This window comes from Miniopterus schreibersii (assembly GCF_964146895.1).
Source record: "Miniopterus schreibersii genome assembly, chromosome: 2".
Lineage (NCBI taxonomy): Eukaryota > Metazoa > Chordata > Mammalia > Chiroptera > Miniopteridae > Miniopterus > Miniopterus schreibersii.
The window spans coordinates 174,996,919-175,022,914 of record NC_138102.1 but is presented as its reverse complement, the minus strand read 5'-3'; the positions used below and the strand labels follow the sequence as shown (position 1 = coordinate 175,022,914).

Genomic DNA, 25,996 nt, shown 5'->3' with positions numbered 1-25,996 from the left:
GAAATATAAGAAGAAATTTTTAAAAAGGTATAAGGATCAGAAAGGAAGAAAACTTACTATTTTCAGATATGATTACATAAAAAATTCAAAAGGACATCTAGAGACATTATTAAAACAAGTAAAAGTTTAGCATGGTTGCTGGATCCAAATCAACACATAGCAAGAATATATCTAATCAGCAACAACCAGTTAGAATAGAAAGTGTAATTAAAAAGAAACTTACCATAGTATTAAAAATATAAAACTCCTCGGAAGAAATCTAATATAAGACATGAAGGCCTTTATGGAGAAAAATTATTAAAGTTTATTGAGCAATATTAAAAGACCAAATAAATGGAGAGACATACAATATTTTTGGCTAGGAAGACTCATCATTGAAAAGATAAATCAATTTTCTCATAGTTGGTCAATAGATTCAATACAATTACAAAATATAATATACATACTGGGAGAAGATATATGCAACGTGTTTAAATGACAAAGGATTGGCATCCGGAATACATAAAGAAATCATGTGAATCCATGAAAAAAGACACACACCCAACAGAAAAATAGGCAAGAGACATGAACAGGTATTTCACAGAAGAGGAAACCTTTTCATATATGGAAAAAATTAAATTTCATTGGTAACCAGGGAAATGCAAACAAAACCCACAGTAAGATATAACATGATAGCCATCCAATGGGCAAGTATAAAAGACAGTTGGGACCAAATGTCTGCTAAGACATGGAGCAAGGACGCTCAACACTGCCGGTGGGAGTGTAAACAGTGCAAATGCTTTAGAGAGCAGTTCAGCTCGGCCAAGGACAGCCCGCTTCTTCGAGCAGCGGTTCTCAAATTTTTGGTCTTAGGACCTCTTTACATCCTTAACAATTACTGAGGATCTCAAACTGCTGCTGTTCATGTGGGTTATATTTATCAACAATTGCTGTGTTAGAAATTAAGTGGCATTTTCAAAACACAAAAATGCACAAGTACACACTTGATTAGCTGTCAGTGTGATGATGTCATAAATCTGGAAAACATGTAAACTCGTGAAGCATGAGAAGGACAAATAATGTCTTAGTATTTTTATGAAAATAGCTTTGTCCTCACAGACCCCCTGAAAGGGCCTCAGGGACCCTAAGAGGTCCCTGGACCACACTTTGAAAACAACTGCCCTACAGCAACTGCTGCACACTTGCCATCAGGATACATGCACAATAATTAATTCATTCCTCAAATATACATGGAGCATCTACCATGTGCCAGGCATTGTTCTAGACATTGTGAATGTCTAAACAGACAAAGTCCCTGCCCGCACGGAGCTTACACTGTAACTGGCAGAATGTTCATAGCAGCATTGGTCGTAATAGCCAAAAACTGGAAACAAATCTTCGTGAACAGAAGAACAGATAAACTGTGGTATAATCATGTGATGGAATACTATACAGCAATGAAAACAAACAAAATACAGTTACATGCATAAACATGGATGGGAATCTCAAAAACAACTGTCAGAAAAAAGTCACAGAAGAATACATACTGCACAATACCACGTACATAGCAGTTCAGAAACAGGTAAAGCTAAGCAACATGTTAGGGATACAGACATAGATGGTGGAAGCATAAATAAAAACATGGGAATTATTAACAAAAAATCCAGAGTAGTTTACCCCATGTGGTGTGTGAGGAGGGAGAACAAATGGAGGGTTCTAGGCATCTGAGGATGTTCTCGTTCTTAAGATGACGGCTGCGCACATATGCACGATCACTTATTTCACAACAAATATTATAAAAGAAAAAAGGTACAAGATTATGTAATACATAATTTCATCAACAAAGAGACAGAACATCTCCCCAATATTTCAGCCGCTGCTGTGCACGGCAAATCAGCCAATTATTGTAACTGGTGGGGAAGGAGTACATGATACTATGAAAAAAGGAGTGAGCACGGGCCACTCATCACAGAAGTTGACTGAGTTCCCACAGGGTTGGGATCCTATGAGGTTATATTATAAGAAGTGTTAAAGTACTACTCTGCCAAGTAGGCTTGGAGTCACTGGCATAATTCTGGTTAACTGGTTACTTTGTTCACTGGGTATAATTATTTATATAAAGCGAGAATGAAATGACAGATGATGCAAATTCCAAAATAAACTTACCACCTCTTTACTGAATTCTGCTGACTTTCAGAAGTACAAATTCTCTTTGGCACATCCTTCTAATAATGCATTTATGTGTTAAGTTATCCCAAAATACGGAAAGTGCACAGCTACTGGCAGTTTCTCCACATCCATCAGTCATGAGTGCCAGGTTGATCACAAAAATGCCATAAACAATTTTGCAGTCATGTGTTTGCCAAGACCATCACTGGCAGTGACACTTTGCAGACTATATAAGACACAGTTAAAGTGCAACTTTTCCTTCTGGGTATTAGCTATCAATTTTGATATACAACTAAAAAATCTGAAAAGATTTTGAAACATTCTATGTATCCCCTGTACCCAAACAGGGCAGGCTAAAGTTATTATCTTGAGTTAGGGAGTTGGTGCAAGAGACAGACTAAGTCCAGCAGTAAATGGCTGACAAACCACTCCCTGGAAATGGGGAAGTAGAAAGTAGATTCCTCAGGTCCAATCCCCCGAACTGGATCTAATAAAAGGGTGCCAACTCATCAAAAAGTTCCAGACACTGCTGTAGCTATTTTAAAAATCCAAGGCAGCTAGGAGACCCAAACCCTACCCTATATTAAACTGGAACGGACAATGCCACCAGGGGGTGCTAGCCTGCAACTGATAGCAAGATGACTGGGGATCAAGCTGTGAGTGGGACCTTCGGAGCAATGCCCACTCTCCTACATTCCATGCTGCCACGAGTGGCACACACACACCTTTGTTATGCTGGATGGTAATTATCACACTCATAGCTTTCCCTTCCTCTACAAAAAACAGAGGGAGTAGGAGGGAATCTTTCTCAAGTTCTCAGGGAACTTCTCTATCTCCCCAGATAGGAGGAGGGATGGATAATCCTCTTGGTCAGAGCTGGACATCGACTGCACCATGGTTTACGAGTGGAAAGAGTTAACTCTTTGTTCAAACACACGTACCAGCTGCTACCTTTTATTTTTAACTTGTGTGCGCTCTTTGCACCTTCCTCAATTCCCATGCTGAGGAATGAATGAAGTCTCCTTCAGCCTCTTGTCTCTGGGGTTGCGGAGACCAGGAAGGGGGAGTGGATAGGAGGAGGGACCATCTCCTCTGTTACAGCTTTCCCACCTGATATGCCACCATTCACACGTTTTGCACTTTTACCTGCAGAGGTTGTAGGTAAACACCCTGACACCTCTGAGCACTCTGCAAAGACTTTTTGCTGAACCAGCAAACCGAATTAGGAAATAGGAAATCCTTCTGTTGTCTCCCCAGCCTCATACCTATGACTTCCTAGCCTTGTCTCTATCTGAGGCCAAAGGCTTCATAACCCTATATTCTTAAGACTTGAATCTGAAGTACTGGCATGAGCGGTACTCAAGACTAAATTGAAGTACCAACTATTCAAAGCAAAAGAACCTCATCCTCCTCATTTTCAGACGCCTTTCCTGAGAGCAGTAGTCCCACAAGTGGACATTTTCCGGGTTCCAGCTCTGCAAAGGTCAGAAAAGAAGCAGATGGATACTGATAAGGTAAAGATCTATTTTGAACAAGGAGGCTGGATTTTATAACCTTTTCTTTCTTCGCTCAGTTTATAGAACTGTTTCTACCCAGAATGCTACATTGCATGGTTTTCCATGCATTACAAGAAAGTCTTTTCCTGAGTTACAGGAAAATATGAGTATAGGGATTCCCAGCTATACCTGGGAAACTTGGAAGGAAGGTGTGCCAATGTCATCTTGGTTTCCAGCAGAGTAAGAATCCTTAGTCCCATAAGCTCAGAGGTGACAACTGACTTGATACGGAACGGAATCCAGTGTGGTTCTAATGCTGGTGTTCCGTGTCCTCCAGCAGTTCCCTGTGCTTAGATATCAAAAATAGGAAGTTCGTTCTAATGTTAGACAATTACCCATGGCTTTCCTATATGGGAAGCAGAGAGATTAACTTTGACAGTATTTTTAGCTCATTCCCCTAATCGTCCAGTGTTAAACATCACACTCCAGCAATGCCCACTGATTTTACTAAATGCTCAGATCTTTCTAGACCAAAGACTTCCTCTTGACATCTACACACACCTATTTTAAATCCCTTTTAGCCTAGTAAATATGTGACACATCCCTTATTTATCCCAGAACTTCTCTTAGGAACCTAAGTAATAATAGCAGGATAGGGGAAGACAAAAATGGAGTTTGCATTTCCTCCAAAGCTTGCCTCCCTCCCATTTTGACCCCAATTTGAGAAGGGGGAGTGGGAGTATGCAGAGATGTAAAGGTGACAGTTTTCTTTACTAACTTGTTAAAATACTGAAGTACCAGCTAAATGGGTGACATGGGAGAGACATAAGGACCCAGTCTCTGCCTCAGAGACCCACCACCTGGCAGGGGGGAGGAACAATTCTGACAAACAGGGGTGCACAGTCTAGAGGCTGCTATGACAGGAGATTCAGCAAAGGCCAGTGGGGCGCAAGAAGAAAGGGGACAAGTCTACTGGAAATGGAGTATGTTGGGAGAAGCTTCATCAGGTGGGCAAGATTTGACCTGAATCCTGAAAAAACGGATGGAGACCAGGAGTGGAAAGGGGGACAGAAGGTGCATAAAGAAAGGCAGAGCGTGGTATCACAGGAACTAAAAAACTGTCAGTGTCAAAAGAGTGGTTAAAAGTTTCAAATGACAAGACTAAGTATAATCAAAGAATTCACTGGATCTGGGAAATGAGAAGCTATCCCAACCTTTGCCAGAGCCATTTCAATGGTGCAGCAGGACAGAAGCCTGGCTGCTGTGAGTTAAAGATGGGTGAAAAGCATAAGAAAAAAATTAAGATTAAATAGGTCTCACTTATATCTGGGATCTAAAACAAATGACTAAAGAGAACGAACAGACAGACTCAGAGGTAACAGCACAAGCTGAAGGCTGCCAGAGGGGAGGGCTGTGGGGATGGTGAGGGCCCGGGAATGAGGCACAAGACCCCAGCCATGGGGATGAGTCACAGGGATACACAGGGCACAGCAAGCAAGTCAGTTACGTCACAGTGACTGCACGGGGACAGATGGGCACGACACTTACCATGGGGCTCACTTTGTAGGTTACATAAATGTTGAATCACTACGTTGTACACCTGAAACTAAAACAATATTGTATGCCAACTACACCTAAATTTTTAAAATTTACAGAGTAAATAGAAGACAAAAAAAGAAGTGACAAGTTTAGATGCTTTTGGAGCCATTGCCTTTTTACTTTCAAGCATATGAGTTCAGCTACATTAGGGTTAGGCTTTACATTTCTACACGAAAATTACTCCCTAACACAATCCACTAACTTAAAAACAAGTTTTAGACACAATCTCTTTACAAACCTGCCTATAGTATTTAAAGTGATTAATGTAAAAACAACTTTTCTACAGATTTACTCCACCATCACTAATTTTTCTTTCATATAGTTCAAAATAAATAATACCTATCATTGGTTATAGTAGAAAAGGTACTTTATTTTACATGTCATTGGTACACAATACATAAAACTGCCTAAAATAAGTCTTGGAAAACATAACTGTCACTTATACCTTAAATGGTCAAAGAAGACCAAAGTCTATTTGCAACTTACTTCATTTATGACCAGATCACTACAATAATTTTAGATACTAATAACCTCTTCATAGCCAATGTTACAAATGATTTTTATGCCACAAGTGCTTCAATTTTAAAAAATAAAAATGTCTTCAGTTATAGTAGACTATATTTCTAATCAGAGCAAATCTTTGCTAGTCTGCAAGTCTCTGAAATAATGGATCAACAGTTTCACCTTCTTATAAATCATTATATTTATGTAATTGTGTTATAGGGCAGGGAGTGCCTCATACATGCAATCAGATAATTTCTATTTAAAAAAAAATGCAGGTGAAAGTGAGTTTATAATATACTATTTCTAGTTAAACTGCCAAAACAGTTTACTAAACTAAACTAAAACAAACACAATATTTAGAAAACATAAATTTTAAGAGCATACAACATCAAAATCTTTTTACTACATATGTGAACCAAAGTTGCAGAGCCCAGGAAGAGGACTGTGACACAAGGATTTGTACATCTGAACTGCTTACCCAGCTGGGAGGAGTAAAGAAACCAATTTAACTCAGTGTGCATCCTCTTACGATATCTGCATAACACAGCCCACTGCTACTCAAGGGGATCTCCACTTAGAAATGTGCCAATCATAAGAAGCTAAATGCACTTCTCTTATTACTTACCCCGATCCATTCCAGTCACGAACACACAGCTCAAAGATTTCTTATTAACTGTTAATATCAGAGCCACAGAGGTTTCTCAGTGGCATCTTTCAGTCACCAATCACTTATCAGAGAGATAAATGTGACTAGTAATTAATGTACAAATGCCAAAAAATGGTAACAGATTCTCGGCTAATTCTGAAAGTAAAAACATTCATCATTTTAACAAATCCTTTGGTAGAGAAAAAATGCCTTTCTCTCTGGGAAATAAGACAGATGTTAGAGCCAAAGGTTCATAGTCACCTCCTGGTCTAGAACAGTACAGGCATTTAAGCAAGTAAACTAAACCAAATACTAAATAGGCATAAATATGCACATTCAAACAAATACTCCTTTCTTTGCCTAAAATCAGCTTATTCCTTGTCATTAAGAGAAGTACTTCAAGATGCAAACTGTTAATTAATGCAGAGAATAAGGGGTTAAAAGCCAAACCTTTTTCTAATAAAGCAAACAGATCATTAAAATAATTGGGCTTGAAACATTTACTTACTATAACTTTCCATTCTTACTCTTTATAACTAAACGCGCACACATACACAACAAACCCTAGCATTTAATATGTGCAAAATTGCTTACCATTTATTTTAACTTTGGTTAAGGATTTGTTTAGCCTACATCAGACACGTTATGGAAGCTATACAAATGATTACAAACATAATCATGAGGTAAGTTAAAATTCTACTAGTGCAAAAAGCAAGCATATGCCAAAAGCAAAGCATATGAGTTAAACAAATGCAGAATGAAGCTCTCACCAAGGGCGGTGCTGGGATAACAAATCAGAGAAGCTCCTTGTAAACATTGTTTGTAAAGTACACATTTAAAGATTAAGGATTCATACAGCCACAAAAAGGTATTCTAACAACACCATAGTAGTGCATTTATTTTACCTTTAGAGTTTGGAAACCACTCATTATGCATCTAACAATTTGCATATTTTCTCCAAGAGAAACTTAATTAGTGAGACACATTAATTACAAATACTGTAGTATAAAAATCCCAGTTCTTTACAAAATTATATATTAAAATATTCTATACACTTTAAATTAGTAACTGGAACATACATATATATCAATTCTGCACAATTAAATCTATCTTTGCTGGGAGTATTATACATAAAGTTGGAGGGCGCAGCTACTCAGTCAATCTAAACTGGCATAAGGTTACACAGTATATAAGAGACAGGCCTGTGCCCCTGCAGTTTCTGCAGCTCCTAGTTTGAAATATCTTTTTTGCAATTACTGCTCTGTGTCTATTCCCAATTTGAACAGGCAGTGAAACCATGAAATTCCTTAAAGGTGTAAAACAGGTTACCTGTAGCAGACTATCTGTAATGCCTATCTGCATCTTTAAGGTTGTAATGGAACCTGAGTAAGCTATCTAATGCTTATATTTCAGTTGTAAAAAAGTTTATACAATTTTGAGGTAAAAACAATGAAAAAATAAAACATTTAGAGCATTTACAAAAATCTTACAAATGTTTAAAACACTATTTCAAAATCTGTGCTCTTTTAAGGTGCTTCTTTCTTTCTGCAATAAGGGGGACAGATACTTTAATTCTTAATTTTAAATTATGAATATTTTAATTTCAGCAAAAGCAAAGTTAGGGCCATAAAAACGAATGTTAAAATGCTCAGGGATAGCCCAGCTGGCATGGCTCAGTGGTTGAGCATCAACCTATGAACCAGGAGATCATGGTTCGATTCCCGGTCAGGGCACATGCCTGGGTTGTGGACTCGATCCCCAGTAGGGGTGTGCAGGAGGCAGCCGATCAATGACTCTCTCCAATCACTGATGTTTCTCTCTCTCTCTGTCCCTTCTCCTCTCTGAAATCAATAAAGACATATTTTTAAAAATTAAATAAAATGGTCAGGGATATACTTCACTTCTGATGAAAATACAGAATTTAAGTGCTGAAAGGGACCTCAAAGGTAAAATTTTAAAACTCCCTTATCTATTAATGGGGAAACTGAAAGCCAGATAAGTTAAGTGCTTTGGCCAAAAATATATTCCAATATATCACCCTGGTATGAATTAAGAAAATCCATTATATTTTGACATGATTCTTGGAAAATAATAAAATTCAAAAGTTTCTGAACTTGCCTCTTTCTTTTTTAATTTTCTTAAGTTCTGTGCTAACTGTAGATAAACAAAGAAATCAAATGGCTGCTAAAATTAGTATCACAAATATTATCCAGCAGAAGATAGAGGATTGCTGCCCATATACAATAAAGTTAGAGGGAGTACTCATAGACAGGGCCTTTACAATGCAGAGAACATTTACTTATAAGACAGCACACTGTACAACAGCCAGCTACTAGGCTCTCCTCAGTAACTCTGGGACAACTGAGTTACATGGCCTTTATAAAATATATTGGGGTAATAACGCCTTCTAGCTTTTAGCTTAATTTTACTATTTTCCTTTATAAAAGAGCTACAACTATAACAAAGAATCCATATACTAATTCTCAGAGAGTCTTTGCTTCTTTTCTATTTTTATTTGGATCTAGAATTGAGCAAATACATTTTAAGAACAGCTTACAAATTCAAATTCATAACTGCTAGAAATACAAAGAATACTCTTTTAAATGACAAATCTTCATAACCAGTTACTAATAAATAATCATAATCACAATAGCTTTAGTAAAAACAATTCAATTTAAAGGTGCTTTTTTATTGTTACCTTGAAGCCATCGAACTTGCGTAGCTGGTCCATATCCCTTTTCATTCTTAGCTGATATCCTGAACACAATGGCAGGTCTGGATGTATAATCAATATGTGCATTTGCAAGTTGCCCAGCGGTCACTATACATGATGTCTTAAGACCACAATAAATCCTCATAAAGACAAGCTGACTTGGGTTATCTTGTATTTGTGCTGTGCGGATGGCCAAGTAGGCTGAATATTCCAAGATATTTCCAGAAGGTGAAGTTGGAGGTTCCCAGGAAAGGTGTATGCCCTCAACGTTCTTGGAGAGAGAAGGAAAAAAACAGGTAAAGGTTCTGAAGTTTTCTCTACTATCACTTATGTTAATTCTACCTTTAGAACACAAAATGCTTTTGGCATTAGATGTTAGAACTTCTATTACTGAGTTTTAAAAACCTACCTTCATTGGATCTGCAATGTGTAATTCATGCCTACTTTTCAAACGCATAACTAGGCTTAATTGTCTGCCTGTACCACTCCAGTCCCAAGAAAGGGGTTTTTCTTGCGTGAAAGCAGACATTTTGTTCTCTAAGTAGGGGCAGGACCTTAGGATAAAATATAATCCAATTTCATGTATTCTATTAAATTTTTGCAACTCAAATGTTTTCCATAAACAAGAACAAAATTAATATGAAGAACCAAACCAGGTTTCCCTTTCTGTAATTTGGATGCTGTAATTCTGCTTGAAATTTGGTCCTTAAAAATACTGTAATTGATTAGCAAAAATATTTTTTAACCTTTTAACCACCCCTTTGAAACTGACAGTTTTATTTCATGTATAAAGTTTCAAATAATGCCCTGGCTGGGGGGGGGAGGGGGGAGGGCTCAGTTGGTTGAGCATCATCCCATGGACCCTGAGGTCGCCAGTTCGATTTCTGGGCCAGGCACATGCCCGAGTTGTGGGCTCAATCCCCAGTAGGGGCTTGCAGGAGGCAGGTGATCGATGGTTCTAACATCTATGTCTTTTTTTTCTCTCTCCCCCTCTCCCTTCCTCTCTCTCTCAAATCAATAAAAACATTTTTTAAAAGTTTCAAGTAATGTAAATAACCAAATCTTGACCTAACATCTCACCTTTGAAATTCTGACTGCAGAAGGAGCTCCAGGAAAACCGGGAATACAAGTTTTAAATTCGCTGATTTTGCTGAAAGGGCCTATTCCACAACCATTGATAGCAGCAACCCTGAATCTGTATCCTGTTCCTGGAACAAGATCTTGTTTCTTAAGTAAACTGTAGTCAGGTACATCTGCATTTCCTATCTAAAATGCAATATGTGCAAAAGTAAAGAAAAAGTGCAATTAATTGTTTTTTAATTAAACAAAACTTTTAAAGAATGAACTGTTTTAAGGTTCTAGTTCACATTTATGTGTTTCCCCCTTTTCACACATGGAATGAGCCTTCCAACACAAAAACAACTGAGCCCATAAAGTGGTGCTTCTTACTCAGAGGAAAAGTGCCCTTCTGGTTGAGAATCACTGATTATAAAAAGAAATGCAAGGGTATTCTGCACACGAAGAGTACACAGGTAGCAAAAATTAACAACTACTGTAAAAAAAGTAACAACTATCTCATCTCCACCCGGAATAAATGTGAAATAATTGGATTATATACTCTAGGTAGAAAGACTGTAACATTTACAACTTTCAAACAATTTTTACATATTCTCCCTAACTCTTACTTTACCTCTGTGAAACATGTAGCACCAATATATCATCCCATTTTAAGGGAGCTATGTCATCTCCATTTTACAGATGAGGAAAGATTCTCAGAGAGGTTAAATGAGTGACTTGTCCACAAGGTCACACTGTTGAGTGCTGGAACTAACCAGACAAACCCAAGTTTACGGGTTCTAAATGTTAAGCTCTTTTTACCTTTTGGGAAAAACAGGTAATTGCTAGGACCTTATATATGAAATATAAGGTATTTTCTTACTTATGAAATCAAACTGCAGCCAGAAATTTCATTAGGTATAATACTAACAGATGATTAGAAAAGATTTCTATTTTTTTTCCAAGAATTGGAAGAATTCAATATGAAAAAGAGGGACACCAGAAGTGATATAAGAAAAACTAAAATATAATGATAAATGATATGTTCTCCATTTGTGTAGATCTTTAGGAGATTCAAATTCACTCTGAAATTCCCCATTCCAGATAAAAATTAGTTCAGTATGCTTTGGGGCTGTTGTCTATTTCATAGTTCTCAGAGGGTTAATGTCTCACTTATATATATGAGGTCCTCTTCAAGGGATTTCAGAATCAAGGGAAAATTAAATTGTATTCATTAGCTTACAGGGGCTTTAAAATTTTTTAAATTGTGAAATCAGAAATAAAGTTAGGAGTAAGAAAAAATATTCTAGTCTCTAAACACATCACAAAACAATATTTCAAAAAATCCTTATCTGTACTGGCCAGACTATATTATTGGTGAATCAAAATCCAGCCCAGTAATTGTGTAAGATTTAAAAAAAAATTGATTTCAGAGAGAAGAAGGGAGAGGGAGAGAGAGAGAGAAACATCAGTGATGAGCCGTTGATCGGCTGCCTCCTGCACACCCCCCTATTGGGGATTGAGCCCAAAACCCAGGCATGTGCCCTGACAGGGGATCAAACCCTGACCTCCTGGTTCGTAGGTCAATGCTCAGCCACTGAGCCACGCAGGCCGGGCAGTATAAGATTTTTTAAATGACCTGCTTGTGATATATTCTACAAAAAGATCCTTTAAAAAGAATACAACATAGTCCTGGCCAGAGTCAGAGCGTCATCCTGCGCACCAGAGGGTCGCAGGTTCAATCACCAGTCAGGGGCATGTACCTGAGTTACAGTTCCGATCCCCGCTCCCTATCGGGGCTCATATGGGAGGGATCCACTCACATCAGTGTTTTTTTCTCTCTCTCTCCTCTCTCCCCCTTCCCCTCCCCCCCTCCCTTCCACTGTCTAAGAATCAATGGAAAAAGCATCCTCACTCCCCGGGTGAGGGTTAGAACAAAAAGGATGTAACATAATTAGGTACATAGAATTCTCAATGAGACTGTGAACGGATCCCAATGTCACATATTCAAGTGACTTCAATCACAGCTATTAAAAAAATCTCATTCTTGAGGCTTATAACTCACAATGTAGAAAATACATCGATAGCTACCTTTGAGATGCTTTGCTTCCCTTTTGGCAGCAAATAAAACTGGCTCACCAAAGCTGTATTATTTTTAAAAATTCCTACATCACACCACTGTCGTTCTGCTTTCGTTGTGGCCACTGGATTTGAAGGAGTCTCTTTCTAATTTCAGAGAAAGAAAAATTTATGAAGACTCTTATTGAGTATATCATAAATTCCAAGATTCAATAAGTCCATGCACTGATCTACAAGTAGGTATATGGGTAAACACCACAACATTAATAGTTCATAAGTAAAAAAACTCTCAACAGATTAGGTCGACTGACAGTGCAACAGGGATGCCACCTCAGACACAGGGAGTGACAGGCATTCTCAGGTCAGCAGCTCTGTGCTCTCGACCTCGCTGGAGTTAGCATGCTTTCCAATCAGTGGGATGTTAAGATGCCAGCTGTTTTATAGGACATTGTCATTTCAGAGACTCTTTCAGAAGATGTAATCCCTTTAGTGTGACAATACAACTTGCTCCATAAGGAGCTAATAAGAAAAAATTCATTCCAAGCTGGCTTATTTCTAGATTCAAAAACAATTAGCAGAAATTCAGTGATCTTTGCACTTGAAATACCTGTGATTCTCCAAACCTAAAAGGAGAAAAAATGTTCAAAACTAAAGTGCAATTTGAATATACTTTAGTCTATATACTAGAGAGGAGCAGATTAAACAGTTTTGCATTTTTTACCTTGCCTTAAAACAAATAAACTTCCTCTACCTTAAGCTACTTTTAGTGATAAGTGAATTATACTTATCCCTGGAACTAACCTTTTTAAGCCATCTTCTTTATAAATGAGACACTGTTTCCAGAAGCTCAAAACAAATGTGCACTTCAGTTATTTATTTCTGTCTTAAATATATAACAGCAGAGGTACATGCTTATAATTCACATTATTTGTTATTGAGGTTATCACACATGACACAGTGAGCTAACCAAGTCTTTAAGGTTTTTTTAAAAAGGAACAGCTTTGAACTTGTTGTAAAAACTCTCTTCAACAACTTTTATAAAACTGGCTCCAACTGAAATAACAAATACCATTCTGCCTGATGTATTGCAAAATAGATTTAAGAGAAAAAAGTTCATTTTAATCTTTCTTCCCTGAGAAGAGTCTAAGAACACTAGGAATTAGCATTCTGTAAAGGTAAAAGCTGATGGAGGTAAATATATGATCAAAATCCATAAAATCATGATTGGGGAAAAACTAAAACTATAGACATTCTTGAAGGCTCTAAAAAAATAATATTAGGTCAAATAAAAACTCTTGCTCATAGCAATAAAGTTGAAATGATTGATAATTTTAAAATAAATTAAAAAGTATATGCACTCACATGCACACAAACATGTATTGTCCTTATATTTATCTAATTAAGACAATCTTGGCATATTTGGGAGGTCCATTGCTAATATGTAAGTTTGGTGCCATACAGACCAATTCGGCCTTCCATAAGGCAGTCCACGTCAGGGAGTGCTGGGCTGCCCTACAGGCCTGTCTAACCCATGCTGCAATGTCCTGCTGTGCTCCTAGTAAGCTAGCGATAGAGCCGTTCCAGCTTTATGTTCCATAACATATCCTTTTACTTTTAAAATCATCAATGTAACTTACATATATATGTACACACACATTTCTGACTATGAAAGTAACACCTTTCATTATAGAAAAATATTGAAAGCATAGAGAAGACAAGTAAAATTATCTGTAGCCCCACAACCTGAAAAAATTCATCTAGCATTGTAGTGTGGATGTGTGTGAACTCATAATACATGAATGTATGTACTGGGTGTATTTTTTAATAAAATTTGGACGACAGTATGTATGTATCTGTGTGTGTGTATAATTTTTTATCTAGCTTTTTCACTTAACATTACTGTGAACATTTTTCCTATTCAATGCTTCATTTCTCAATCTGTGTCAGATCATTACTAGAGGACATGCATGAATCTTTCTGTGAATTTATGTCAAGGCTGCTCAGCATTTAAACATATTTAATCGTCTGTAAACACACGTTATCTCCAGGTCATATACTTACAGAAAATGGCATTGCTGCAGCATGTGTCTCCACGCGGCTGATCTTAGTTGCAGGCAGTGCACAGGTTTCATCAACTAAAAAGTAAACAATTCATCAGATAAGACTTATACAATCACTTAAAAAACAGATACATTAATATATAATTTATAAATATGCAAAAATAGCCAGAGGGAGAAAAATCACAATAATTAGAAATATGTACCCTCCAATTCAAACTAATTCACAAAGTTGATTTTTCCACAGCTTGATAACCAACTAGAACTTCAGAGAATGTTTACCAAAGATGAAACATAACTCTTAATTGTAAAAAAAAAAAAGAGAGAGAGAGAGAGAGACTTTGCAAAACTCAGAAATCAATCCAGCTGGGAGAACTGTTACTCCCTGGTCTAGACTAATCTTTCCTAAGAGAAAAAAATTGCTGAATATATTCACGGTATTGTATTTCGGTGTATGCAGATTTTAATATTTTATGTAAGGCAGCAGAGAGCATATTACATAATGATTTTAACTGAAATGCTTTATATGTTTATATATAATCCAATCCAAGGCAAAATGCAACTCCCATCTAAAACAAGTCTGATGAATTTACATACAAATAAAGGTTCAAAATACAGTATGTGAAATACATTTCATTTCCTATTTAAAACAACTAAGTTCAATGAATTTATATACAAAAATGGTTCAAAATACAGTATGTGAAACACATTTCAAACCTTCAGATTTGGTACTGAATGCTGTTAGTGAAGTTTCATCTTTAACAACTGCCCCATTTGTACTGGATGATTCAGTTTTAATGGTCTGCTGGGTTACCATAGTTTGTGCGCTGCAAACAGTACTGGATACAGAAGTTTCAGGAATTACTGTTCTTAAGTCCAGGCAACTACTTAGAACACCTATATTTGCTGAAGTGTGAGGACCTAAAATTAAAAGGAAAAGATCAATTATTAGCATAATACCTGCAGATAATTGTTGTATCTTATAGTTCTTATCACACAATTGGTATTTTTCAATTTTAAAATCATGAACATGAGCACCACAAATGTCATTCATCTTAATTAACCACTAGGCATAAAATATTTAGAAAAATGGTGTATTATATCCATAAAGGATGTCCAACTTCTCAGCCTCCTCTTCCAGTCTACACACTGAATCATTGCCCTCAAACTCTACTAAATCATACATCAAATGGCCTTGTCTCCCATTTTAGGGGAAAAACAGAGGTCATCAGGCACGAATGCCATCAACTCTGTCTTCTTCCTGCCCTCCACTAGAAGGGTATTTATGGCTGTGCCATCCTCTCCATGGTCTCTTCCATCTCAGAGGATGAGCTGGCCTCTCTCCTAAGGAAGTTTAATCCAATTCCTGTGCCCTGGTCCCATACCTCCCCTCATATTTTGGGACCCTTGCATCAATCATTCGTCTCTCTTCAGCATTTACAGATTCCTTTTCTTCAGTAGTTTTGGGCCTTCAGCCCGTATCATACCAGGTCTCTCGTCTTCCTTGACCCCACCAGTCTTCTCCAGTTACTATCTCCCCTCACTAATTCCCTTCAGAGCAGTCCGTACTTCCCTGACCTCTCCAAATGTTTCTAAAACAATTCAATGAAATGGCTCTGGCAAACATCAAGGATTTCTAAGGGATACTTCTCAATTTTCATTGACCTCACCTTTCTGCAATGTAAACCATGTTGACCACATATTCCTTTTTGAATCTGTTCCTTTCTGACTTACATTCATTCATTCCACAGTATTGATTTACTATTTACCAGACCTTGTGCTTGTTTCTATATTGCTGAAACAAAGCAGGCATGGTCCATACCTCAGGAACTGACAGTCACGTGGGAGAGAGACATGCACACTAGTGACAAACTGTGATGCCCACTAGAGATGGGAAGAAAATGATACCAGTCTTTTCAGTTCTTTTCCTAACCTGCTAGGAATCCCTTTTCATCTCTTCTTGACATGACTTTAAGTGCAAGCATTCCTAAGCCTTTTCTCTCTTTATATATCTTCTGTACTTTACCCACCATTCATGATCATACATCTCTCAAATACATGGCGGGGGCGGCGTCAGGTGCTGGAAACACAGCAGTGAACACATCAAGCAGGGTCCCTGCTGTGGAGCTTGCACTTCAGACACCCTTAACTTCTAAACATGTACTTCCAGACAAGGACTGCCTCCGAGACTCCAGACCTAAGCATCCAACTACCCATTAGAAAGCTTTACCAATATGCTCCTCAAGTGCCTCAAAACAGTAAGTTCAAAGTTGAACCTATCTTTTCCCCAAATTAATTCTTGCTTCTATATTGCCTCTCATCATCCATCGACTGTCCAACCCAAAAAACTGGGAGTCCTGTTCAACTCATTTCTCTTTCATATCCAACCAGTTTCCAAGTCTAATAGATGCTGCTTTCTAAAAGTCTGAACTGGCATGTTCTCTCCTCTCCACCCCACCCACTGTCTTAGTCTCTATGCATCTCTCAGAGTCTTAGAAGAACCCCTAACAAGTCTCCCAGTCATTTCCTACTATAGTTCTTCCTGACGGTGAGACTAGAGTGCCCTTACCAAAAAGCCAAAAAAACAAAACATGTCTCTCTTCTATTCTTGAAAAAATACCAGCTATTCCAACCTGTAGAGAAAAAGCCCAGTCTCCTCATGCTAACCTGAGACTGGGTAGCCATTCATTCACACACTTGAGCGTCTACGATGTGCCAGGTGCGGTCACTGTGTAACTACTGTGGTTTTCCCATTGCCTAATATTCATTTTATCCAAACTGCCTTACCATGTAGACTTTAGAGTGCATTAAGATTTTGAAATCTCAAAGCTCATATTTGTTTTTTAGAGTATAAGCTTCTTTTAGAGTATAAGCTTCTGTCTTTTGACAGGAAATTATTACAAGAAAGAAATTTAAGTTCAGGTCTAGGAACCAAGCTTCTGTAATCTTGACCAAATGATTCCTTTACATCAAAAAAATCAATAAAACAAAAACACTCTCCTCTTCCACAAGTAATGAAATGACAAAAATTATAGAAAATTATTTTCCATGAATATTTTTATCATCGACTTATGAAGAAAAATGGAAATAAAAAGAATATTCCTCTTGCTAAGTTTGAATCACTAAAGAAGAATTAAATTTAATCAGCTGTCATGATTTTTTCAAATTAAAAATAAAGTCACATGTTCCTATGTCAGGGACATATCAGAATGAACTTTATAAAATAATTGATATTAAAATCAGAGGCAATGCTTAATATATCTCAAAAGGATTCAGAATATTCAAATAAACTTATTTTAAATATAAGGATCACCAAATTACAAGCTTTCCCACGAATGTAAGTGGCTAATCAAGAGCTCTCACAAATGAACTATTTTTCTGAGGAGAATCCAGTTACTTGCTAAACAAATATTTGCTAAGTGACTACTATTTACCAGGCATGACTCTGGGTGCTAAGAAAAGAGAGGTGAACAGATAGACAAAATCCCTGCCCAAAATTAATACTATCAAACAGTTATAAATGCTAAGAAGACAGAGTAATAGGAAAGTGACACTGAACACACCAGCCAACTGCAAATGTCATACAAGAGCTTCCTCATTTAAATTCCACAGCTCATAAACACTCATCACCACCTCGTAAGTACCTGCTTGGTATCTTGACATCACACGTCACTATAACCAGGGTCAATACGGTAGGTATATTATTATTTTGAAACTGGATCAAAACCATGTAACATTTACTTTTTCAAAGACTCTAAAATTCCCTACCGTTATTACAAAAAGCTTTAGCTTTATTTAAAACACTATCTTTATACCTTCATTTTTCCTTAGCACATCCACCATACAACTATTATGATTAGAAGCATTAGTTGCCAAAGATGAGTGTAAAATGGCATTAGAATCACTCGATGCTCTGAGATCTGGTCTGTTTGTCACTGAAGTTCCTTTCAGAGCTGTGTGTTCAGTCTTTGTACTGTTCATTGTATCATTGCTCTGTAAGAAATAAAACAGTTTATTGTAGCAAGCAGTGCTCAATTACATAAAAATACATGTAAAAAACCAAGGAAAATAATTTACAACTTAATTATTTTGAAAATAAGTTAAGCAAAATATAAAATAGTTTTTAAATTATATTCTTAATTTGTCTAGGATCATTTTAAAATTTTTATAAGAGTTTAAGAAAACAATTTCTTTTCACTTAATTTCCATTCTCAAAAGGCTAGACTAGCCCTAAGGGGAAAGGGAGGGTATATTTTGAGGGGGGAATCTACATTTTTATAAGTTGTATACAGTATTCAAGTAAATATGTATGTAACAGGAGACAATACCATAGCTACTGAGTTTAACATTCTGATCAGATTTTCTTAACAAGGTCAGACATGTATATTACAGATCTGATGACTCCTAAAAGTAAAAAAAATCTGTTACATGGAACCTTCAAGCAAACGAATTATTCTGTATAACTGAGTTCTCCATATAGATATCAAGATTTAATACATAGACATATTGATATGCTTCACCATTAAACATTTTAGATAGGAATCATCCTAATTACATTTTCTTTGTCTTCTTAAACATACTACAAAGAACACATTTAAACTTCTTGCTATTTCAAGTCATCAGTGTATCAGTTACTGTATTACAATACCAGTAGGTCTACTGGACCATAAAAATGATCCAAGTTCATTCGGATACCCCAATATTGCTGCTTCCTTTGATTTACCTGTTTTTTGTTACTTTTCTGTCAATTATAACCACACTGTTAACTATAATTTCTCATGGCTCTAAGGAGGTTTGTCTATAACATGCCCTGTACTTCTAATGGACAGTGATGGTGCTACTGTTAATAAATGATGATAGCCACAACCATTAGGGAGCATTATATCATGTGACAAGCATTGTAATACATATTTATAAAGTCTGCATTTCAATTAATCTTCACAGGAATTCTGTAAGTTGGATAATATGACCCCTATCATACATGAAAAAAATGAGACTCAAGAGAGCTTAAAAAATCTACTCATAGTCAGGCAGCCAGTAATAGCAGAGCTAGAATTTGAATCCAGATTTATTTCACACCAAAGTCTCCATGTTATAGTGTCTCTAATGTACACTTTGCTTAAAAATCAGATATCCAGTCTAACTAGAATTGTGTAAAATGAGAATAAATTAAGCCCTGAGATTTTTGGTTAAACACAGATTAAATACATATGTTTCAGGAGATTCCTATAAAAAAACCAACTCAAATAATCAAGAAGGAATTTTTTTTTAAGTATAAAGGTATATACTTATAAGGAAAAAGAAAATGGAAAAAGAGACAAGAGTAGGTAAGAAGATATAAAGCACAAAAAGCTGAAAGCAAAGAACCTGTAGGTGGAAAATCACTAAGAGGCAAACCATTTGGGCCAAACAGCCCAGAAGGACCTGGGAATTGGAGGCATCAGGTTCTTTGGAGGCCGAGGTGCAGCGTGCAAGTAAACACCAGAGACAAACACAGGGAAGATTACAAAAAGTGGCTGTAGCCCCAGCTCTGCTCTTCCAGCACACATAGTCAGGCAAATTCTCTCCCCCATTCTAACTGAAGATGAGAAATAGGTAGAAAGATTGAAATTCAAGGCTCTGGATGGTGGTACAGTGTCTCTCAGGTGATGATGGAGGAGAGGCACCCATGCTAAAAATGAGGATTAAGTGGAAGTCTGCATGCTGAACAGAGACACCAAATAAATTTGTTGTTATAAGCCACACAGTCTACGGGATTTTGTTATAGCAGCTCAAACGGACTAAGACATCTTCCAAACTTCTTTAAATGCATCACTTTAAACATGAAAGGACAGCCAGCTGTCACCAGACATTTGATGACAGCCTCTAACATGAAGTCCTAGCCCTGGCCAGTTTGGCTCAGTGGTTAGTGTTGGCCTGCAAACTGAAGGGTTCGATTCTGGCCAAGGACGCATACCTCGGTTGCAGGCTCCATCCCCAGCCCCGGTCTCTCTCACATGGATGTTTCCCTTCCTTCCTCTCCCCCACACTCTCTCTGAAAAAGCAACAGAAAAAATATCCTCGGGTGAGGATTAAAAAAAAAAGAAGAAAGTCTGAGACCAACATAAAATTTTTTAAAAAGGAGCTTGAGCCTGGCCTGCATGGCTCAGCCGTTGAGCATCGACCTAGGATCCAGGAGATTGTGGTTCGATTCCCGGTCAGGGCACATGCCTGGGTTGCGGGCTCGATCCCCAGCAGGGGGCGTGCAGGAGGCAGCCGATCAATGACTCTCATCATTGATGTTTCTACCTCTCTCTGAAATCAATAAAAATATTTTTAAAAAAATAAAAATAAAAAGGAGCTTGGAAAAAAAACAAATATTGCTGAGAGCAGATATAACTCCACATTTTTTAAACAGCATAATTCTCAAAGAGACGAGGAAAGATATTATATTTATAAAGAATAAAATGCTATAAAAGAAGTAAAAAATAACACCAAGCTTTTAGAAATTAAGTATGTGGTTGAATATATTTAAAAAACGGATAGATTTATAATATAAGTGAAGAAAATTTTCAGAAGGCAGAATAGAAAGATAGAACATAGGAAATAGAATGTAAAATCAGAGGATTAGTTCAAGAGGGCCATCATTCAATAATTAGCAGGAGTTTAAAAAATGAGAAAATGGAGGGAAGAAATAATCAGTAATAAAAGCCATGAGTTTCCAGAATGATGGGATCTGCAGAGTGCTCAGCACAATGAATGAAGGAAGACACAGGAACATCACTGTTGAAATTTTAGAATACTGGGGACAAAAAGGAAACATTTAAAATGTGTATATTTAGAAATGTCAAAATTTAGATTTCGAGATACTGTAAGTATAAATAATTGATTACCCTCTCATGCTATGTGTAATGAGGCTAGACTTCAATCTCGGGGCTAGGGGTTTTTAGTTTAGGGTACTGTCACAATAATCTATGGAGCTTTTTTCAGTAACAGAACTACCTGGGCATCATCCTAAAGATTCTGCTACTACTAGATCTGGGGAAAGGCTTGGGAATCTGTGTGGGGGTTTTTGTGTGTGTGTTTTTGATCCTCACCTGAGGATATTTTTTTCCCCATTGATTTTTAGAGAGAGTGAAAGGGAGGGACAGGGTGGTGGGGAAGAGAGACAGAGTGACACATCGATTGGTTGCCTTCCGCACACACCCCAACCAGGGCCAGGGATCAAACCTGCAACCCAGGTACGCGCCCTTGACCAGTAATCTGACCTGCAACCCTTTGGCACAAAGACCAATGCTCTAACCACAGAGCCACACTGGCCAGGGCTGTGTGCTTGCTTTTTAATCTCAGAGGTGATTCTGATGTGTAGCCAGGATTGAGAACTCCTGTCCTAATGTAATATGCTAATAATATTAATTTAAAAAATGGCTATAACCATAAACATTCATTCACCATCCTAATTTTTTTAAACTTACACTGTTAGGAATGATGCTATTACTGTCTTGTCTGTGAGGGTCCATCCTGACTCCTGTAAGAATAAGAACGTTCAGACTGATATACTCTAAATTAGCTTCAATAAAATATATTACAATAAAAAATCTTAAAAGTTACACATTAACGGTTAAAAAGTAGTATCTTTATCAAAGTTTATCTGTTTTCTTAATAACTGACTAAAATCCTTTCTGGAAGAGCATGTAAAATTAAATTTGCTTTTACTTTCCAAGTGCCTGTTAAAAATATTTTTGAAAGAAAGCCAAAATATTTTTTATGAAAGCAAATTAAAATCATCTCCTGAAGCCAAGTAGCTTGTCAAATTAAGAAAGTCCATCAAAATGAACTGCAGGAGAAACAGTCTACCCTCAATATCTGAGTTCCACTACATCATAATTGTTCAGCAGTGAAGTTTCAGAGTTGAAACACAACGTATTTGATTTACCAGGCAAGAAACATCATATAAAATTTCTTAAACCCGGCTTAGTCACAGGCTTTTTTCTGCAGTATCTTTTCAAAACACACACACACATATCAGTATACAAATTTTAAGGGTGAAAATTATGTTACCTTGCATATTTGGTGCTGCTGAAGTATCTGACAACGCAGCTTGGTACGGCAAGTCGGTGTTCAACTGCAAAAGATAGCCCTCAACTGTAGGCACTTCGTCCCATTTGACATGAAAAGAGTTGGTAGTGGCTTTGATCAGTTGTACTTGAGATGGCGCTGGTGGTTTCTCTAAAGAAGAATATTGATATTGATATTGATATTACAAGCTTCAAATGTATCACTAGTTTGCCTACAAAGTTTGTGTAGACCTGGAGCTCTGAAAATGGCAGCAATGAATATTTCATCTGTTTACCAAGAGGGAGAAAATTTACTCAGAAAAACACAGCTATGGTAATTAAATGAAAATAGTTTGGGGCTCTCATTCTATTTACTTACTTAATTCTTATATAAATACATATAAATAATGTAGTTTCAAGCTATTTGAGTCATCAGAGTCAGAAAAAAATGTTTAATCCTAGAAGTGAGGGGAAACCAAGTATTAATATAGTTATAGCTACATAATTTTACCTTCTCTAAGTTTTTAATTTTATGAGCCAAATTATAGGCAACAATATATATGTTAGAAATACTGTTAATGCTAGGTGATTTGAATATGATATTTTGGAAAAATGTAACCTCTTTGAAGTTAATACCATTTATGAAAACTTGTACTATCCAAAATGGGTAATTACGTTGGTATAAAATATTACCAACATTTTCAAAACAAGTAACAATCACAGTCTCTTAGAACTAGGACAAAGTACCCAAGGTTATTTCTACGATATCCTTCCCTTATTTTAGTTTACCTACCAAACCACAGAACTCACAATTCCAGAGGTAGTACATCACATCTTTGCAGGTACATTAGAAAGTTTATTCTTCCAGTGAACTGAAATCTATAAAATATAATTTAATCCTTATAGAACACATCTAATAGCTATCTCTTCGTCTCTTTTAGAGTAGGGGTCAGCAAATTATGGCTCATGTGCATGTTTTGTAAATAAAGTTTTATTGAAACAAAGGTATGCTCATTTGTTTATGTACTGTCCATGACTGCTTTCATGCTACAACAGCAGAACTGAGTAGTTATAACAGAGACCATTATGGCCTGCAGTCTAAAATATTTATTACTTGGACCTTTACAGAAAAAATTTGATGGTCCTGTTTGAGAGGATAATTAAGCCTAGATCCTTTAACTATTCCCATGTAAATTCCTCCATGACCTTTTCACAATCCAGTTTATTTATGTTACTCAAAGTAAGGCAACCTGTACAAAAGCAAACAATAAGACAAGTCCAGGAGGTACACCACCCATGTAATAGAACTTAAATGACAGGAGAAGAGAGAAAACAGCAGGGTGCAAATCAATAAAATAAATCAAGAAAACTCCCAGAACTGAAGACCATGAAATACCACAATGAAAGGGCCCACTGAGTACTCAACACAATGGATTAAAAACAGACACACAACACGCACATCATCATGAAAATTAAGAACAAGTGGGGGCGGGGGGGGGGGGGAGAAAAAGATCCTAAAAGTTATCAGTAGTGAGGGGAAAGGTCACATTTAAAATGACCAAAAATTAGAAGTGGTTTGGATTTCTCAACACAAACACTAGAAGCTTGAATACAATATAACAACGTTTTCAAAACTCTTCTGGGTAATGACTTCTAATGTAGAATTCTATTTCCATGCAAACCGCCAATTAAGTGGGAAGGAAGACTAAACGTATTTTCAAACAATGCAAGATCTCAAAATAAATTTGTCACCTATGCACCCTTTTCCTGGGATGTGCTCCATAAAAAATGAGGAAGTAAACTAAGATAGGGGAAAATATGGGATCCAGGAAACAGGGAATCCGGCACAAGTGAGATGCAAAACACATCCCCAGGAAGATGATGAAGGGAGACTCCAAGATGATAGCTGTGCTCAATTTGTGGAGGGCAATCATCCCAGATTGGAGCAGAAGTAATCTCTTCAAGATGATGAACTTTGATAGAACATCTGATGCATCTAACCATAATGAGATGAGAGAAATTTTAAGCAAATAGCAGAGTATGGACTGAATCAGTAGTAAATACATATAAATCTAAAACAAACAAAAGTGACAATTACTAATCCATAGCAAATTAAAAATGGTACAAGGAAGGTATTTACAGTATCCTACATGGTGCACCTGTGAACAGCGTTTATATAGTCATGACGTAAACATTGAATATTCGTCTAGCAAAATTATGGTGTACTTATATTGAGAGAACAGGAAGTAGGGAATGGTGGGGAAAGATAAATCCTTAACTTCCATAGTAGAAAGTGAGCATATTATTCCTAAACTGAAAAAAAATCGAAGTATTCATGTTACACGTATGGAAGTAAATACCAAAAGAATTGTTTAACAGTTAAAGGCAGATGCTTGTGAAGCAAGGGAAATGCGAGGGGAGTGGGAGCCAAAGACCACTATTCATAAAAAAGCCTTATGGAATAGCATTGCTATTTTAAATATTATCAAACGCACAAAGTTTGAAAGTGAAAAAAGGTAAGATGAAGAGCTCTCATTCCCACACACAAAACTGATGTGAACTTATCAAAAGGAAAAGCAAAATAGCCCTTATGGTAGTGGCCACAATTACTTTCAGATATTCATGTCTAATGCCTTTAATGGAAAGATTTATGGAAAAACTGGCCATTTAAAGCCAATGACTTTTATCCTTTTAAAAGTCACAGATCCAGGGCCAAGCTGGGTAGCTCAGTTGGTTAGAGTGCCATCCTGGTGTGCTGAGGTTGTGGGTTCAATCTCAGGGCAGGGCACATACAAGAATCAATGAATGATGCATAAGTAAGTGGAACAACAAGCCAATGTTTCCCTCTCTTTCTCTCTCCCCCTTCCTCTCTCTCTCTAAAATCAATAAGTAAATAAAAATAAATTTTTAAAAAAGTCACAGATCCTTTAGAGGCTCTGCTTAAAGTGACGTATTTGCTCCTGAGGAAAATTTATATGCACAATTTTTCTTCCAATCTCTGAGACCAAAGCTTATCCTTGGACTTCAGTTATAATTCCCAATTTCAAAGATGAATCAGGACCTTGGATTTTCTATATTTTCCCCCCGCTTGTTAGTATGTGCTTCTTTTATAGTCTCTAACTTTGTTTATTTTATTATTTTTTCAATTATCTTAATTTTAAAATTAAACTGTTTTTACATTACCCAAGTAATGCATGCTATTAAAAAAAATAAACGTAAGAGAAAAAAACTTCTAAAACAATGTATGATCTCACTCCTTAGATAATACTTTGGTACAGTGTATCCTTCAAGATTTTTCTGTTTATACCCTTAAAAAACTAGAATCATAGGTGTGTTTTATCATCTGCTTTTCTCATATAACAATACATATTACATCTCCAGATCTGATTTTTCTACTGGCCTTCAAACTCCTTTATTCACTAACCTGCCTACTTGGTCTTGTTATTTCATGGCCTTAGCACAGCCTAAATGGAACTCAATTTTCCCCAAAAGCCTGTTTTCTCACCAGTCTTCCCCATCTCAGTAAATGGAAATACCACAAATTTTTCATGCTGGAAACTTCATCCCCCACTCCTTTCTTTCTGTCGTCTTCCGCAGCCAATTCATCAGCCAGTTCTGTCAACCAGAACTCCAAAATATGTTCTTAATTTATCCCTCTCTCC

At 36.9% G+C, this 25,996-nt stretch overlaps 1 protein-coding gene across 2 annotated transcripts in view; it reads right to left on the bottom strand.

The window, feature by feature from the left end:
* Positions 1–289: 289 nt before the first annotated feature.
* Positions 290–25,996, bottom strand: part of HCFC2 (host cell factor C2) — a 40,838-nt gene continuing 15,131 nt past the window's right edge. For both annotated transcript variants that reach the window (XM_081129103.1, XM_081129102.1), the window contains exons 8-15: positions 22,339–22,506; positions 21,753–21,805; positions 18,114–18,291; positions 15,016–15,219; positions 14,303–14,376; positions 12,254–12,388; positions 10,187–10,372; positions 290–9,377 (exon numbers count right to left, since the gene is read on the bottom strand). In XM_081129103.1, coding sequence (XP_080985229.1) covers positions 9,063–9,377; positions 10,187–10,372; positions 12,254–12,388; positions 14,303–14,376; positions 15,016–15,219; positions 18,114–18,291; positions 21,753–21,805; positions 22,339–22,506 — 1,313 coding nt within the window. In that variant the 3' untranslated portion in view covers positions 290–9,062. The remainder of the gene's footprint in view (positions 9,378–10,186; positions 10,373–12,253; positions 12,389–14,302; positions 14,377–15,015; positions 15,220–18,113; positions 18,292–21,752; positions 21,806–22,338; positions 22,507–25,996) is intronic.